General features: G+C 36.9%; 1 protein-coding gene across 1 annotated transcript in view; it reads left to right on the top strand.

Moving 5' to 3' along the window:
• The window catches only part of CCDC148 (coiled-coil domain containing 148), a 309,472-nt gene that overhangs the window by 187,960 nt on the left and 103,955 nt on the right, over positions 1 to 17,557 (top strand). Inside the window, exon 12 of the mRNA XM_040229127.1 lies at positions 10,441 to 10,581. Coding sequence (XP_040085061.1) covers positions 10,441 to 10,581 — 141 coding nt within the window. The remainder of the gene's footprint in view (positions 1 to 10,440; positions 10,582 to 17,557) is intronic.

Genomic DNA, 17,557 nt, shown 5'->3' with positions numbered 1-17,557 from the left:
AGCAGATATCTTTAATAATAACTTTTATTGTTGCAGAAGATTTTATAGATTATAAAAATTGTGTAAACCTTGACCTCAATATATAAGGAGCATATAATCTAGTTGGGAAAAGTAGTATGTGCCTGTGAAATGGCTAATAAATAAAACCGTTTTTCCTCCTTTTAACAACTGAGATATAACTGACATATAACTTTGTATTAATTTTAAGCATATAGTATAATTTGAAATATTTATGTATTGTGGGAAATGATTACCTCAGTAAGTTTAGGTAACATTCACCACCACACATAATTATTATATTTTTTTCTTATGATGAGAACTCTTAAGATTTACCCTCTCAGAAACTTTCAAACATACAATACAGAATTGTTAACTATAGTCACTATGCTGTGCATTATACCCCTAGGACTTATAACTGAAAGTTTGTTCCTTTGACCTGCTTTATCCGTTTTGACTACCTCCCCAACCCCTCTATCTCTGGCAACCACCAATCTGTTCTCTGTATCTAAAAGTTCGTTTTTGGGGTTTGTTTTTGTTTTAGATTCCACATGTGAGATCATATAGTATTTGTCTTTGACTTATTTCCCTTGGCATAATACCCTTAAGATCTATACATGTTGTTGGAAGTTGTAGGATTTTTTTCTTTTTACCACTGAATAATATTCCAGTGTATATGTGTACCACATTTTCTTTATCCGTTCATCTGTCAGTGGACACTTGAGTTGTTTCCATGTCTCGGCTATTACAAATAACGCTGCAGTGAAGTTGCGAGTGCAGATATCTTTCAAGATATTGATTTCATTCCCATTGGATAAATACACAGAAGTGGAACTGCTGGATTGTATGATAGTTCTGTTTTTAATTTTTTGAGGAACCTCCATACTGTTTTCCACCATGGCTGCACCAACTTACAGTCCCACCAACAGTGCAAAAGAGTTTCCTTTTCTTCATGTCCTCGCCAACACTTATTAATTCTTATCTTTTTGATGGAAGCCATTCTTGTTCACTTAGCCAAGAAATATTCATTGAGCACCTACTTTGGAGGAGGCACTGTTCCAGCAGTGGGTTAGAAAATAAATAAGGCCAAGTACCTGTTCTCATGGAGTTTAAAGTCTAGGGAGAAACACTGTTAAGAAAATAAATCAACTAACCAATAATAAAATGTTTTCTAGTTTTATTGAGAAATAATTGACATACCTCACTGTATAAGTTTAAGGTGTACAGCATGATGGTTTGATTTATATTTATTGGAAGTGATTAGCACAGTAGGTTTAGTTGACATCATCTCATATAGATATAAGAAAAAAAATCCTCCTTTTGTTGAGAACTCAGGGTAATAATATAATTTTTTATAGTGTAAGTGGAGTGAAAATAAAGCAAGATAGTTAAAGAGTGTGTGGATGGTATCTATTTTGGGACACAGTCATAGATGCACACAAGAGCTGGGGTTGACAAATGGTAGAGAGGATGTTAGGAAGGACAACTCTAAAGGACCCTGAAGGACAGATGAGCAGGAGTGAGGATTTCCCAGGCAAAGACCTGGGACAGAGATAAACATGGATGTGTAGCAGTGGGGCAGAGAGGAAGAGGCAGAGGCAGAGGAAGGCCTGGGCTGTTTGCATTGGGGAGTAATAGGAAATAAGGTGATATACATGGGGTCAAGTCCACATATGCCTTAAAAGATTGAGTCTTTCTTTGAACAAGGTAATGTCCGAATTGCCATAGAAACTGCTAGAAATGGTGGCAAATGCAAAGCCACCATTATTAGAATCATGTGAAGGGGAGCAAAAATATGTGAAAATTAATCCAAAATACAAATATCTACTGAATTGGTTGAATCAAAATGGCAGTGAAGTCAGGAAAGTCAGCTAGAAAACAATAGTAGCAATTGAGGAATATACTGAGCATTTGTATAGCAGTTATGCTTTCTTATCTCATTTATTCACCCCTTCACACATATTTATTGAGCATCCATTAGGTGTCAGGTGGTGTGTGAGGCACTGGAAATACATTGATGAGCCAATCAGATGTGGTTCCTTTCTTTATGGAGATCATAGTCTTGTGGGGAAGCGGACCGTGGTCATGTAACAGAGCTGAATGTCTGATTTTAAACTATGACAAGTATGTTGAAAAATAAGCAAGTTATGGGAGCATGCAACTAGGATGGGTGGGTAAAACTCCCCTGACAGACACTGAAGCTGAAATTTGGGGCTAAGTATTGAATAGGAAAAGATGTGGAGGATGCAAAGAGAAGGGGAGGATGCAAGTGAAAGAAATGGCATGGTCAGCATCCACATAGATGGAGAAAATATGGCTTCTTTAGGGATCTGGAGGATGGCCAGGGCTCTTGGAGCAGAGAGGGTGAGTCAGTTATTGTAATGGGTTTAGGAGTTGGGGCTGCAGATATAGGCAGGGCCAAACTCTGGAGGCTTTGTAGTCCATAGTTGGGAGCTTAGACTTCACCCTAAGAGTGATGGAAATCTTTTAAAGTGTAGGAAGTGAGATGGGGATGTGGGCAGGAAATGAAACCAATGTGGATGCAGGATGTATTCTGATAGTGCTAGGATGGAAGGCCTGAAGATAGAATTGAATGTAGGTCCAAATGATAGTCAGATGCAGTCTGCAGGACTTGGTAATGGATTATATGTGGAGTGTCAGGGACAGGCAGTGTCAGGATGATTCTTGAGACTCTGGCTTGTGCAAACTGATGATATTTGCACAGCAATCCTGTAAGGTGTGTGCCATTTTTATCCCATTTTACATTATTCTGAAGTTAGAGGTGGTTAAACAATGTGCCCCAGGAAGTGCCATTAATAAATCACAAGGGTAGGACTAAATCTCTGGTTTCTGATTTCAAAACCTGGGTTCTCTCATTATGTTTCTCGGTTGACCGCAGAAAGGGTGAGGACTGTGGCTTAATGGTGGCGGCACAGTAGCTTTGGTCTTTATAACACATAGTCATAGAATCTCAGCATTGGAAAAGATTATAGAGAATTTACTGCTGTGTTTTTCAAGCTTCTTTCACTGTGACCTACATGAGAAATGTATTTTATATCACAAATGAATATATATATATATACACATACACGCATACACACACACAGAGAATGGAAATAAAAATTTCCTGAAACAAGCATTACTGTAATAACATGAGATGCACTCTGATGTTTTCTTCCATAACAATATGCTAATTCCCATCCATAAAATTTATTTCATTATCTACTAATGAGTTGTAACCCTTTGTCTGAAAAACTGATTTAGTGCTCTTCATTGTTTGAAGAGGATTTGAGACCCAGAAATGGGAAATGGTTTCCCTAGATCTCATAGTCAGCAGGCAAGTGGTTTCCTGACTGATCACCCATTTTCTGAGTCTATTATGCAATTTGGCTTTGTCAGCTTTGTAAATATAGTACAATGATAGGTTTTGTCCCTTAGGAAAAAATATCTGTTGACTGTTTTTCACGTATTAGCATTTAGTCTGTTTCTTCCTCTGCAAGTCTTATTTTACACTAAGGTTAAGACCCTCTAGGACCCGTTAAAATGAAACTTTGCAAGATTTTATTTGAAAAGAAAAGGGCGCGAAACCGTCAGATAATAGTGCATAATCACTGAGATTCTCAGAAAGCCGAGTAAACAGTCATAGAAAATGGAAAGCAGCTATCAGAGAGGTGATCAAAATGCGCTTATGAAGTCATCCAAGAAACCAAGGGACAATTGTAAAAGCAAGAGGGAAAACCAAATCTTTCCACTAAGCAAAAATGCCAAGGAGAGAACAGGAAGTTTTAATAATGTATGCAAAAGCACAGGTACTGTATTTCATGAGTGAAGTTTAAACATAAATGGAACATATAAGATTAAAAAAAAAAAAGCTCAGGTAATATTGAAAAATGGTGGGATATTTGGAAAGAATTTAATGAAACTATCAGACTGTTAAAGATTCAATAAAATGAAAATTTGAAGTTTACTCAGCTGTAGAAGCTTATAGGAGCATTTAAGGAGAAGATAGAAAAAGATTTGCTTGACACTTTTTGCATATATCCTCTAACATTGCTAGAAATGTAATTCATTATTGAAAATCCTGACAAGGTTTTCTGGATATTTTCCTTGTCTGACAAGCAGAAATGGCGCTTGGAAATCCTGGAAACAGTTATGATGGGGAAAGCAGGGATCCAGCATCACAGGTTGGAAGAGTCAGAAAATGATAACGTGTCTGGAGAGGGTACCTTTCTTTCCAAAGACCTATCCAGTGGGGGAGAAAGGGAAATATTGTCCATCTAACTGCCAAGCATAGCCTCAGAGTCTTATCTGTGCATTTACCAATAAATATTTCTTAAACCTTTAAAGTGCTAGATACCATGCAAGACTCTGGAGAGAGCCCATGAATAAGACAAATCTGGTCCCTGCCCTTCAGTTTGTAGCCAAGTCTGAGATACGGGCAAGTCCAAGTGGTTCAATGCTGATGAGTGCTGTAATACGAGAGAGGGACAAGATGCTAGGGAAGTTGGGAAGAGACACCTGATCTGGACATGGTAAGTTAGGGAAGACTTCTTGGAGCAAATGATGTCTAAGTTTAGGCTTGATTAGGATAAGGAAAAATTAGCCAGATGAAGCATGAAGAAGAGAGAGCTTGTTTGTTTCAAGGATTACTTGACACTGTGATTCATGTGTTGACAAAGCATAGGCCCAGCACACAGTAAGCCCTCATATATGGCAGTTTTTAATATTTTATCATAAGTAATAGACACTGCTCAATAGTACTTTTCCCACATATAAAACAATATACATGATACAATGTTTCCACAAATAATGGCTGATAAAATTCACAATTAATGTTTAATTGTCTATTATTATTTACCAGGCTCATAAAATACTGATGTTTGTTCCTCATTGCAATTCATTTTGAATTGCATTCAGTTTTCATTCTGAAAACTACAGAGCATATTGTGATCTCTCTGTATAAGGAAAATAGAAAATAGAATCAGAATATTAGGACTTAAAGAAACTATAGAAGTCACCTGATCCAGTTGTCGTCCCCTTTAACATGGGAGAAGACTAGGCTAGCCATTTGCTCAAAGTAACAATGTTGTCAGTTAGTGACAGAGAGAAGACAAAAAGGCTGGTATTCTGACCAGCAGCTTAATACTCTTTTCCTTTATACTGCGTTGCCAACTTCAGAGTTATTTTCAATGCTCTCAACTTTGATGTAAAATTGTGTTAATATTTTTACCTTGATATGACTTTCCATTATTGCCTTTGAAGTTTACATGGGCTTCATTTTGTGTTTTTCTAGTACTTGATTCATTCTGAAAATATGCATGTTAATTAATTTCCCTTGAACTATTTAACTTTTACATCAAGAGCAAAGGATATATGTAATACTACTAACCATTTTCATTTTAAATCCTTAATTTATTATTGGCAAAAGATTAATATATTTTAAACTTCATTTGTTCTCTGTTAGGTTAAGGTTTCATTCAAAGACTCTACCTTTGGCAGGAATATTAAACAAAGAATTAACTAAAGAACTGGAAAAAACTTCTGTAGTTAATAATCTAAATAATACTTTCCTTATAATGTGCTCCTGACTACCACTGTGGTAATGTTCTTTCCTGGTTGTTATTGCTACACAGTTATGTTCGCATGCTCCATTTAAAGCTATATAATTACCCAACCTTTTAAAATAAAAACCACTAAAATGTTTTTCTGGGGTGTTCTTCCTTTTGCTCATGGTTTGCTCTTCTGCACTTCAGCTTATTGTGCTTATATTGATTCCTCTGCCCACCTGTCAGCTTTCTTGTTCTTGGACTTGAAAATACCATAATCGGTTGTCATTCTCTCCTCATGGAAAATCCTTTGGCTGCCTCTGTGGGGATCCACTGGGTACAGATTTTTTCAATGGCACCCTTTCCCCAGCGAGTCTTCACTGTATCCATTGTGTATCCCAAAAAGATTACCTCCTGGATACTAACTGTTGCAGAGCCTGTTTCTCATTGTCATGATCTCACAACTCCAGCTACTCAGGAGGATATAATGCTAGCTTCAACAACGTTCTCTTCTTCAATTTTCACCTTTTTTGTGTGTTGGGGGAGAGGGGGTATAGGTATAATTACAGATGATATTGTGAATTATTGATTGGAGGCAAACATCTAACAGTCCCTGACCATTCTCATGATTCTAATATGAAGTAGAAACTATTTAGTTTCAAAAGGCTGATGCTGACTTGCTCCAGAGTTTTGGTTCCAGCAGTTCATATATGTGCACATAGTTTAACATCTATAACCCATTGGCTTTTGACTGCTCAACTTGCATTTGTTTTATGATTTACAGTGTATGCTCCATTTTAAAAACTACCGTAATCTTTTCTGGGGAACAGGAAAAACATTATTTAGACTTGCAAATGACAAGAAGGGTATACTGGGAGATTAACTGGGGTACCTGAATTTTATTGGTCTGGTTACTCTCTTGCTATATTTACCTTTGGAAACAGAAATCTTGTCCAGTTGTAGGTATTTGCTTATATTTGGCTTCATAAATCATACAACAGTACATGTGCAAAGTCATTCAATGATAATTCCCATAAATTAGTCTTAAATCAAAAGTGAGTAAAGTAGTTTCAAAACACAAACTTTTTTCTATTGAAATTTATAGGAATAAATTTCAGGACTCAGAAAGGCTGAATGTGTACTAATTTTCTTTACATTAGTTCACTGCTTCTCAGGTCTCATTGTCTGAGAACCTTGAGACTACAGTGTTTTACTATACCAATCTCTTTGGTCATACATTATATTTTGTGTTTTCTTAAATAAAAATTTTAATACAGAAAAATATAAACATATATAAAAGCCTGTCATTATTCAACTTCAGCAATTATCAACTTACTAATCAAATTTTTTCCATCTATACCCTTACCTACTCTCTCATGCCTATGCAAATACCCATATATCATATCATTTCATCTATATTTTAGTATTTATCTCTAAAATTAAAAAGAATAAACCATTTATAAAGCCTTTATAAAGGGATAACCATACTATGGTCACACCTAAAAGCTTGAACAGTGTTTCCATAATAGCATCTACTTACTAATCAATATTGAAATATATCCGTTTTATATATTTTTTTATATTTGGTATATTCAAATCAGAAACTAAAATGGCTGCTTTGATGTTAAGATTACTCAGTGTTTTCAATTCAGCCTGATCCATCCATTACTATAACATTTCCTATCAGCTCAGATCAATTTCAGTAGCAAATGATTATCATGAATGAGAACACATTATTTCGTTATGCATTGCAAAAGGGCATATTCTAATGCTATCATTTCTTTTTCATTTATTTGGTTCCATTTAAAAATGTTATTTTGGTAATTTAAATAGGTATTACTTGAGCATCTATCTTGTGCTAGCACTCTGTTAGACAGTATAAGGGGAAAACAGAATAACTATATATCATGGCCTCTGCTCTAAATGGAAATAGAAATATTATGCTCAAAATAATTAGAGAACAGTTATGATATGGTCAGTGAAATAATATGAGAGATGAGTGTGGGTTGGAGAATGTTTAATGGCAGATATGGGACATGTGGTGGGCCAAGAAGCATTTTATGAAATAGGGGGAAACTGAGGGCATTTCAGGTAGGGGAATAGTCTGGGTCATACCATGAGGCAAAGAACAAAGATGGTGGTATAAAGAAAGGAACGGGAAAAAAACCTACCTAGAGACTACACATTAACAAGGTTAAAGTGGGGCATTAGTCGGAGGTGAGGACAAGCACATTAGATAACAACAGAGAGGCTGAGGTTGAGAAAGGATAGCAATAGAGTTAGGAGTATAAGGTAGACACAGGAAGCAGGAAGAAGAGAAGAGACCAGTATCAACTGGTGGAGAAGCAGGGGAGAACTGTGTTATAGCCAAGGAATGAAAGAGTTTTAAACATGAAGAGGTGGTTGACAGAGTTAAATACAACCATAAGGTTAAAGAAAGGGGGACCAATTCAGGAGGGAGACCCCTGGCAATATTTGACAGGGCACTTGATTTTGATATAGCATATTACAGACAGAGGGTAGATAAAGGAAGGAATGATTTGGAAGTAATAAGTTAGGACAGAGGGCATAGATGATCTTATTCTAGGAATACGGTTCAAAACAAGAAGGTAAATATGGCCAAGATTATCAGTAGTTGGGGAAACCTACTGCTTATTTAACTTATATGCAGAGTACATCATGAGAAATGCTGGACTGGAAGAAACACAAGCTGAAATCAAGATTGCTGGGAGAAATATCAATAACCTCAGATATGCAGATGACACCACCCTTATGGCAGAAAGTGAAGAGGAACTAAAAAGCCTCTTGATGAAAGTGAAAGAAGAGAGTGAAAAAGTTGGCTTAAAGCTCAACATTCAGAAAATGAAGATCATGGCTTCTGGTCGCATCACTTCATGGGAAATAGATGGGGAAACAGTGGAAACAGTGTCAGACTTTATTTGCAGGGGCTCCAAAATCACTGCAGATGGTGACTGCACCCATGAAATTAAAAGATGCTTACTCCTTGGAAGGAGGGTAATGACCAACCTAGATAGCATATTCAAAAGCAGAGATGTTACTTTGCCAACAAAGGTCCATAGTCAAGGCTATGATTTTTCCAGTGGTCATGTATGGATGTTCTAACTGGATTGTGAAGAAAGCTTAGCGCCAAAGAATTGATGCTTTTGAACTGTGGTGCTGGAGAAGACTCTTGAGAGTCCCATGGACTGCAAGGAGATCCAACCAGTCCATTCTAAAGATCAGTCCTGGGTGTTCTTTGGAAGGAATGATGCTAACGCTGAAACTCCAGTACTTTGGCTACCTCATGCGAAGAGGTGACTCATTGGAAAAGACTCTGATGCTGGGAGGGATTGGGGGCAGGAGGAGAAGGGGACGACCAAGGATGAGATGGTTGGATGGCATCACCGACTCGATGGACATGAGTCTGAGTGAACTCTGGGAGATGGTGATGGACAGGGACGCCTGGCGTGCTGTGATTCATGCGGTCGCAAAGAGTCAGACACGACTGAGCAACTGAACTGAACTGAAGTGTTTGAAGACCAAAAGTCTGAATTTCCTTGATATTCCTTTTATTTTGATAAATAGAGCAAAATATATTTTTAGAAAGCAAACTTTGAATAATGAAAGTGCAAAAGAGCTTAACTAGTTATTTTAGTTCATCATATTTTATGATATTTTATTTACTCAATTTTCATTTCATATAGTACCACAGTGAATCATGCTTATATCAAATATATGACAATGATATATTAAACTGAGAATGCTAGTTTCTTCCTTTTCAAAAAAAAAAAAAAAAGATTTTCTGCATATGTCTCCATCTCCTTCCTCTCTGCTTTGTTAGGTATATGTGTACATGGAATGTGTGTTTGCTTTTGTTTTGTTAGTTTTATTGGTTTACTGCTCACAAAGATAAGACATGTTTATTATTAAAAATAATTTTAAATTCCATGAAATGCTTCTAGAGATAAATAATATTATTATTTTGGTAAACCTCCTTCCAAATCTCTTTCTTTGCATAGATAGATAGATGATATTTTATTTTAATGAGATCATACCATGAATGTGGTTTTGCACCTGCTTTTTTACATCTAATAATAGGTTGTAGATATTTCCTGTATTGATGAATATGGAAATATAGAAACTTTTTCAATGGCAGTCATTACATGATGATGCCATAATTAATTTATGCCATCTCTTGTTGCCAGACACTTAGACTCTCTCATTGTTCTGTTTAAGCAGCACTGCAATGAACATTCCTGTTGGTAATTTGTTCACATGTTCTGTTGATTGTCTTCTTTAAAAAATTTCTTCAAAGTGGGGTTATGGGTGAAAGACTATATATATTTCATATTGTGCTATGTATTTACATATTACCCAGTGTTCTCTAGAAGTGCTGTACCAATTATATTTCTACCAATAACACCTATTAGTACCCAGGAAGTTCTTTTAAATGTGTTAATTTTTTATCTTCATTCAGGCTCATTTCCCTCACTTATAAAAATCAGGATGAAACATATCAGTGATTCTTAAAAGTTTTAGGATATTAAGACCATTTGAAAACTGTTGACTAGAAAATAGAAATATTGTTCTAGGAAAACATCTGCAAAAACACAAAACTTTTACATAATATTTATGAGAATTCACAGATCTTTTGAAGTCAAATCACAGACTCTTTAGAATTTCATTCCATGAATCCAAGTGAACAATCTCTGAATGAGGTGATTTTTACAGTTGCTTTCTATACCTTACACATACATCACACACTCATGTGCATGCAAAATTTTAATGTGTCCTTGGAAAATCTTTAACATCTGCTTGATACAAAACCTAGTCTCCTTTTGATCTGTGAAATCACTTGAGTGTATTTATTTATTGGATGAATTTCTATTTATTTCAGGTTCTTCAGTGGCGAGCCCACCAGGAAGAGGTAACAAGACTGGAAATGGAAATGTCTGCCAGAAGAAGAGAAAAGGAAGAGGAGAAGGAGAAACTGTGGAAGAAGAAGAAATTGTTACAAAGAGAGGAGAAGAAAAGAGAGGTATTTATACTGTTGCTGCAAATGTGTGAATAAATATTTAATTGCCTGATTGAGATTTGATTGACTTAGAATTGGTCTTTGGCATAGAATCCTCATAGGCAGTTCTTAGAAAGATTCATAAGGTTCTAGTGGAGTCTTGCTTGAATGTATTTGAGCTTCAGAGATTTATGTACATGGAGGAAAACCCACTTTATTGACTTCATAAACACAAGTACTTGTGATTAGAAGAGATACTATAGATAAAGAAAAGACAGGGTTTGTGGTTTTTGTTAAAGCATGTTCTAAGTAGGGACATGGCAAAGTCAGAGGTACTGGAATAGCATTTTGGTTGACTACAGTACAGCAAAAGACTGTGAAAAGATGTATTTATTGGAAAATACAGTATACTGGGGTCAGTACAATAATAGAATACCAAAAGTCCCTTTAAAGAATTTACTTCTTATTTTATTATGTGTTAGATTGTTTGGTTTCTCATACTGATACAAATTCATCATCCTATTTTTGAATGAACATTGTTTTCCCAAACCTCAAAATATTGATTAAAACATTTATTTTTTAAAAGGTATTTATTATTTTTATTATTTTTGGCTGTACCATGTAGCTTGTTGGATCTTAGTTCTCTGACCAGGGATCAAATCCATGGCCTATGGAGAGGAAGTGGGGAATCCTAACCACTGGACCTCCAGAGAGAATTCCCCAAAATACTTAATAGATTTAAAATAATTATTGACAGCCTGTGGAAGATTAAACATATTTCAGAGAGGATTTAAAAAATATATAGGGTATATATTTAGATATTTTATTTGCCCATATCACAAAAGTGATAGAATTTATAGTAAAGAATACTTTTCTTTAAGATTTTATGACTTCTGTGGAAATAATTCACAAAAGGCAATTTATGATCAATTCTATAACATAAAGAAAGGAATTTCCATTAATCTATATTGACTTGATCTGGACAATATGTGAAATGTTTTCTTTTGGAGTTGCTTAAAGTGCTAAGAATGACTAATTCATAGTCCTTGATGAATAAATTTTTGCTTCATGAACACAGTTGCTATACTTTAAGCTATATGGTCCATTGAAACCATATGAAACTCTTGTCTAGCAATTTTTCCTTTAAAATTCAACCTGAAGAAAAAAATAACACTGTGGTTTTTTAGCTAAAAGTCAGGTTTTCTACATTTTTATAGTTCAGTTATCATTATTCTTGCTTGGTTTGTGCTCTTATGTCAGCAAATTGTTGTAGAGTCAGTATGTGTGAAAAACAACATGTATAGAAATTACATAATTTTTGACAAAATGAGCTGCAAAGATGTAATTTACAGTTTAATTTCTAAGTGAGTACATTAAATGGTTTCATCAAGTCCCCATCAAAAGAGATACTCATAAATATCAACTATGTTTCAGATAATGTAGGGCTTCCCTGGTGTTTCAATGGTAAAAGAACTTGCCTGCAATATAGAAGACCTGGGTTCGATTCATGGGTTGGGAAGATGTCCTGGAGTAGGAAATGGCAACACACTCCACTATTCTTCCTGGAGAATTCCATGGACAGAGGAGCCTGGTGAGCTACAGTCCATGGGGTCCCAGAGAGTCAGACATAACTAAGCAACTAAAAACAAAAACAAACAAAAGTGACCTATACACATTTCTGGGGAAAATTTATCAATTCCAACATTTGCTGTTATGAAACTACAGTATTGGAAAAGTATATCCTTAGAGATTTGTCATCTACCTGGGTGCCCTTCATAAAACTTCCTTTCTATAAATTAGTATGACCATGAAAGGATTTATTTTTAAACATTAGCTTGCATGTAGTGTCATTTTAAGTGCCATACACAGACACATCATGTGAAATGCCTGGCTGGATGAATCACAAGCTGGAATCAAGATTTCTGTGAGGAATATCAACACATATATGCAGATGATACCACTCTACTGGCAGAAAGCCAAGAGAAACTAAAGAGCCTCTTGAAGAGGGTGAAAAAATGACAGGAAAAAAACTGGCTTAAAACTCAACATTCAAAAAATGAAGATCATGGCATCTCGTCCCATCTTTTCATGGAAAATAGATGTGAAAAAAAATGGGAACAGTAACAGATTTTATTCTCCTGGACTCCAAAATTACTGCAGACAGTTACTGCAGCCATGAAATTAAAAAGACTCTTGCTCCTTGGAAGAAAAGCTATGACAAACCTAGACAGTGTATTAAAAAGCAGAGACATCACTTTGCCAACAAAGGTCTGTCCAGTCAAAGCTATGGTTTTTCCAGTAGTCATGCACGGATGTGAGAGTTGGACCATAAAGAAGGCTGAGCACTGAAGAATTGATGCTTTTGAACTGTCGTGCTGGAGAAGACTCTTGAGTGTCCCTTGGATAGCAAGGAGATCCAACCAGTCAATCCTAAAGGAAATCAACCCTGAACACTCTTTAGAAGGATTGATGAAGCTGAAGCTGAAGCTGAAGCTGAAGCTCTGATACTTTGGCCACCTGATGTGAAGAGCTGAATCATTGGAATAGATCCTGATGCTGGGAAAGATTAAAGGCAGGATCAGAAGGGGATGACAGAGGATGAGATGATTGGATGGCATCACTGACTCGATGGACATGAGTTTGACCAAGCTCCAGGAGATGGTGATGGACAGGGAAGCCTGACATGCTGCAGTCCATTGGGTCTCAAAGAGTCGGACATGACTGAGTGACTGAACTGATCTGGACTGAACTTGGCCTAACACCAAAAGATCAGCAACCACAACAAAGAAAATAGTAATGGAATGAATAATCGAGCTCTAAGTCAAATTCATGGTCAACCTCTTGCAAATGTATGCGACTAAGGTATCTATTTCATTTTTTTTTCTTTTAAAAATTACTTCTTACCATTTAGAAAAAAATTAAAGTACAGAGCTTGATGAAATTAAAACATTAGTACTCATCACCTAACATTGAAACTGTTAACATTTTTCATTCTGTTTCATATTTAATTTTATAGATAAAGTTGAAGTCTTCTTTTGAGGATTTAACACAGTACCATTTCTCTTCTTACTACCCCAAAGGAGTCTTGACCATGAATGTTATTGCTATCTTTCAGACCATCTATTGCTTTTAATATATTTTAATTCTTTTACTTTTTTTCATAAATATTTTCACACTGTATCATTCTGTAGCATGTGCTTTTTCATTTAACCATGCATTTTGAGATATAGCCATGTTAATAGAGAGAGCTAGTTTACTCTTTCAATGGCTATATTATGTTTCACTGTAGAGTTAGGTTACCATTTATCCATTCTCTGAGTGGTTGACATATAAGTTTCTTAAGTTTTGTTCTTGAGACTGTACTGCAGCAGCCACCTGTATATAATGACCAGGGCATGTATGTACAGCTTTCTCTAGGGTATACCTGGGGTGGGAATCACTGTGTTGCAGGATTTACATATTTTCAACTTTATAAGACTTTTTTTAACTTCATAAAATATTTAAACTATTCTTCTTGATTTTTGCCAATCTGATAAATCCCTTTCATGGACCACAGCCTTGTTGTGGCAAAGAGGCTTACATAACTCAGTGAAGCTATGAAATACATTGGCAGGGCCACCTAAGATAGATGGGTAACAGTGAAGAATTCTGACAAAATATGGTCCATTGAAGGAGGAAATGGCAATCCACTCCAATATTCTTGCCATGAGAGCCTCATGAACAGAATGAAAAAGGCAAAAAGATATGACACCAGAAGATAAGACCTGCAGATCAGAATCTGTCCAATATGTTACTGGGGAAGAACAGATGGCAACTACTATTAGCTCCAGAAAAATGAGGTGCCTGGGCCAAAGCAGAAACAATGCTCAGTTGTGGATGTGTCTGGTGAAAGTAAAGTTCGATGCCATATAGAACAATATTGATAGGAACCTGAAATGCTAGGTCCATGAAGCAAGATAAATTGGACATAATCAAGCAGGAGTTGGCAAGTTTGAACATTGACATCTGAGGAAACAGTGAACCAAAGTGGACTGGAATGGGAAAATTTAATTGAATGACCATTATATATACTACTGTGGGCAAGAATTCCTTAAAAGAAATGGAGTGGCCCTCATAGTCAACAAAAGAGTCTGAAATGCACTACTTGAATGTAACCGCAAAAATAACAGAATGCTCTCAATTAGTTTCCAAGGCAAACTGTTCAACATCACAGTAATCCAAGTCTATGTCCCAACCACCGATACTGAAGATACTGAGGCTGACTGCTTTTGTGAAGACCTACAAGACCTTCTACAACTAACACCAAAAAAAAGATGTCCTTTCAATCATATTGGAATGATCATATTGGAATGCAGAAGCAGGAAATCAAGAGATACCTATTTGGAGTAACAGGCAAGTTTGACCTTGGAATACAAAATAAAGCAGAGCTTAGGCTAACAGAGTTTGTCAAGAGAACACATGGGTCTTAGTAAACATGCTTTTCCAACAACCTAAGAGATGACTCTACAAATGAACATCACTAGATAGTCAAAACCGAAATCAGACTATGTTCTTTGCAGCTAAAGATGGAGAAACTCTATACAGTCAGTAAAAATAAGACCTGAAGCAGACTGTCACTCAGATCATAAGTTCCTTATTGCAAAATTCAGGCTTAAATGGAAGAAATTAGGGAAAAACATTAGGCCATTCAGATATGATCTAAATCAAATTCCTTATGATTATACAGTGGAGGTGATGAATAGATTCAAGGAATTAGATCTGGTAGACAGAATGTCTGAAAAACTATGGAAGAAAGTTAGAACATTGTACAGGCAGTGGTGGCCAAAACCATCTCAAGAAAGACAAACTGATTGTCTGAGGAGGCTTTATGATTGCAGAGTTCCAGAATAGCGAGGAGAGATTAGAAGGGCTTTTTAAATGAACAATGCAAAGAAATTGAGGAAAACAATAGATTGGTGAAGACTAGAGATCTCTTCAAGAAAATTGGAGGTATCAAGGGAACATTTCATGCAAGGATAGGCACAATAAAGAACAGAAACTGTAAGGACCTAACAGAAGCAGAAGAGATTAAGAGGAGGTGGCAAGAGTACACAAAAGAGCTATACAAAAAAGATCTTATTGACTTGGATAACCACAATGGTGTGATCACTCAACTAGAGCTGGACATCCTGGAGTGAGGTCAAGTGGGTCTTAGGAAGCTTTACTACAAAGAGAGCTAGTAGAGGTGATAGAATTCCAGCTGAGCTATTTAAAATTCTAAGAGATGATGCTGTTAAAGTGCTGCACTCAATATGTCACCAAATTTGGGAAACTCAGCGGTGGCCACAGAAGGCTGGAAAAAGTCAGTTTCCATTACAACCTGAAAGAAGGTCAATGCCAAAGAATGCTCAAACTACCACACAATTGTGCTCATTTCACATGCTAGTGAGCTTATGCTAAAATCTTTCAAGCTAGGCTTTAGCAGTGCATGAATCAAGAACTTCCAGTACAAGCTATGTTTAGAAAAGGCAGAGGAACAAGAATCAAATTGCCAACATTTGTAAATCATGGAAAAAGCAAGGGCGTTCCAAAAAACACATCTACTTCTGCTTCATTGACTGTGCCAAAGCCTTTGACTGTGTGGATCACAACAAACTGTGGAAAATTTTTAAAGAGATGGGAATACCAGACCACTTTACCTATCTCCTGAGAAATCTGTATGTGGGTTGAGAAGGAACAGTTAGAACTGGACATGAAAGAGCTGACTGGTTCAAAACTGGGAAAGGAGAACATCAAGGTGTACTCCTTCTGTGAAGGACAGGGAAGCCTGGCGTGCTGCTGTCTATGGGGTTGCAGAGAGTCACACTGAACCACAGCAGAAGAACCCGACAAAAGGGAACAGTATGTCAGTGCATTAAATTGGATTCCCCTGGTCACCTGTGAGATGGCAAGTCTCATGTATTTATTGAGCAGTTTTCTTCCTCTGTGAATTGCTTATTCATGCTTCTTGGCCATTTGTCTATTTTTCCTTTATTTAATCTGTTGGTGATCTTTATAAATTCTTGATACTATTTCTTTCTATCAGTTACATGAGTTGCAAATATTTTCTATGGTTGGTCATTGGCCTATAAATTTGCCTCAGTGTCTTAACTTCATGGAAAATTAAAATGATCAAATACTCCAAGTTCTTATACTTTTCCTTTGAGAATCATGCTTTCATGTATAAACTATGACCTGGTAGTCAAAACATCTCTATGGAGAGCTTTGATATTTGCCTCTGCTGAGGGCAGGGCCCTGTGTATTTTACTGGCCCCACACCAGTTTGTGTACAGTATTAACTTTGAGACTTGGGACCCATGGTGTGAGCCGGGAGTGGGTGTTGATTTGGCACTCATGTACAGCACCTTGGGCTCTGCACTTGACCCTTTTCCTCCTCTAGTCACAAACAGGAAATTAGCTCCCTGTCACTCTCCGGTGGGGAGTTTATGGCGTAGCTAGTTTGCACTGTGTGTATGGACAAGTCCTACATGACTTCTTGGCTGTTCGTAGGTAGCTGCTTCCTAACCCATGTGCACAGGTCCCACATCTATTATTAAAAACTCGGCCATTAGCTTCTCAGACGTATCTCAGGTCCAGCTCTTCCCAGGAGTCACTTGGCTTTGGCTCCTTCTTACTGCTCTGACTTTGAGTTCCATCTTTATTTTCAGCACTGAGGTACTGACTGTGTCTGTGTGTGGTTGTGGTATCAGTTCAGTTCAGTTCAGTTCAGTTCAGTAGCTCAGTCGTGTCTGACTGTTTGTGACCCCATGGATCGCAGCACGGCAGGCTTCCCTGTCCATCACCAACTCCCGGAGTTCACTCAAACTTTAGTACATCAAATTGGTGATGCCATCCAGCCGACTCATCCTCTGTCGTCCCCTTCTCCTCCTGCCCCCAATCCCTCCCAGCATCAGAGTCTTTTCCAATGAGTCAACTCTTCGCATGAGGTGGCCAAAGTACTGGAGTTTCAGCTTCAGCATCA

Source organism: Oryx dammah, unplaced genomic scaffold, assembly GCF_014754425.2.
Source record: "Oryx dammah isolate SB20612 unplaced genomic scaffold, SCBI_Odam_1.1 HiC_scaffold_27, whole genome shotgun sequence".
In the NCBI taxonomy this organism is placed as follows: Eukaryota; Metazoa; Chordata; class Mammalia; order Artiodactyla; family Bovidae; genus Oryx; species Oryx dammah.
Note: the sequence above shows the minus strand (reverse complement) of the source record. Positions and strands in the feature narration are given on the sequence as shown.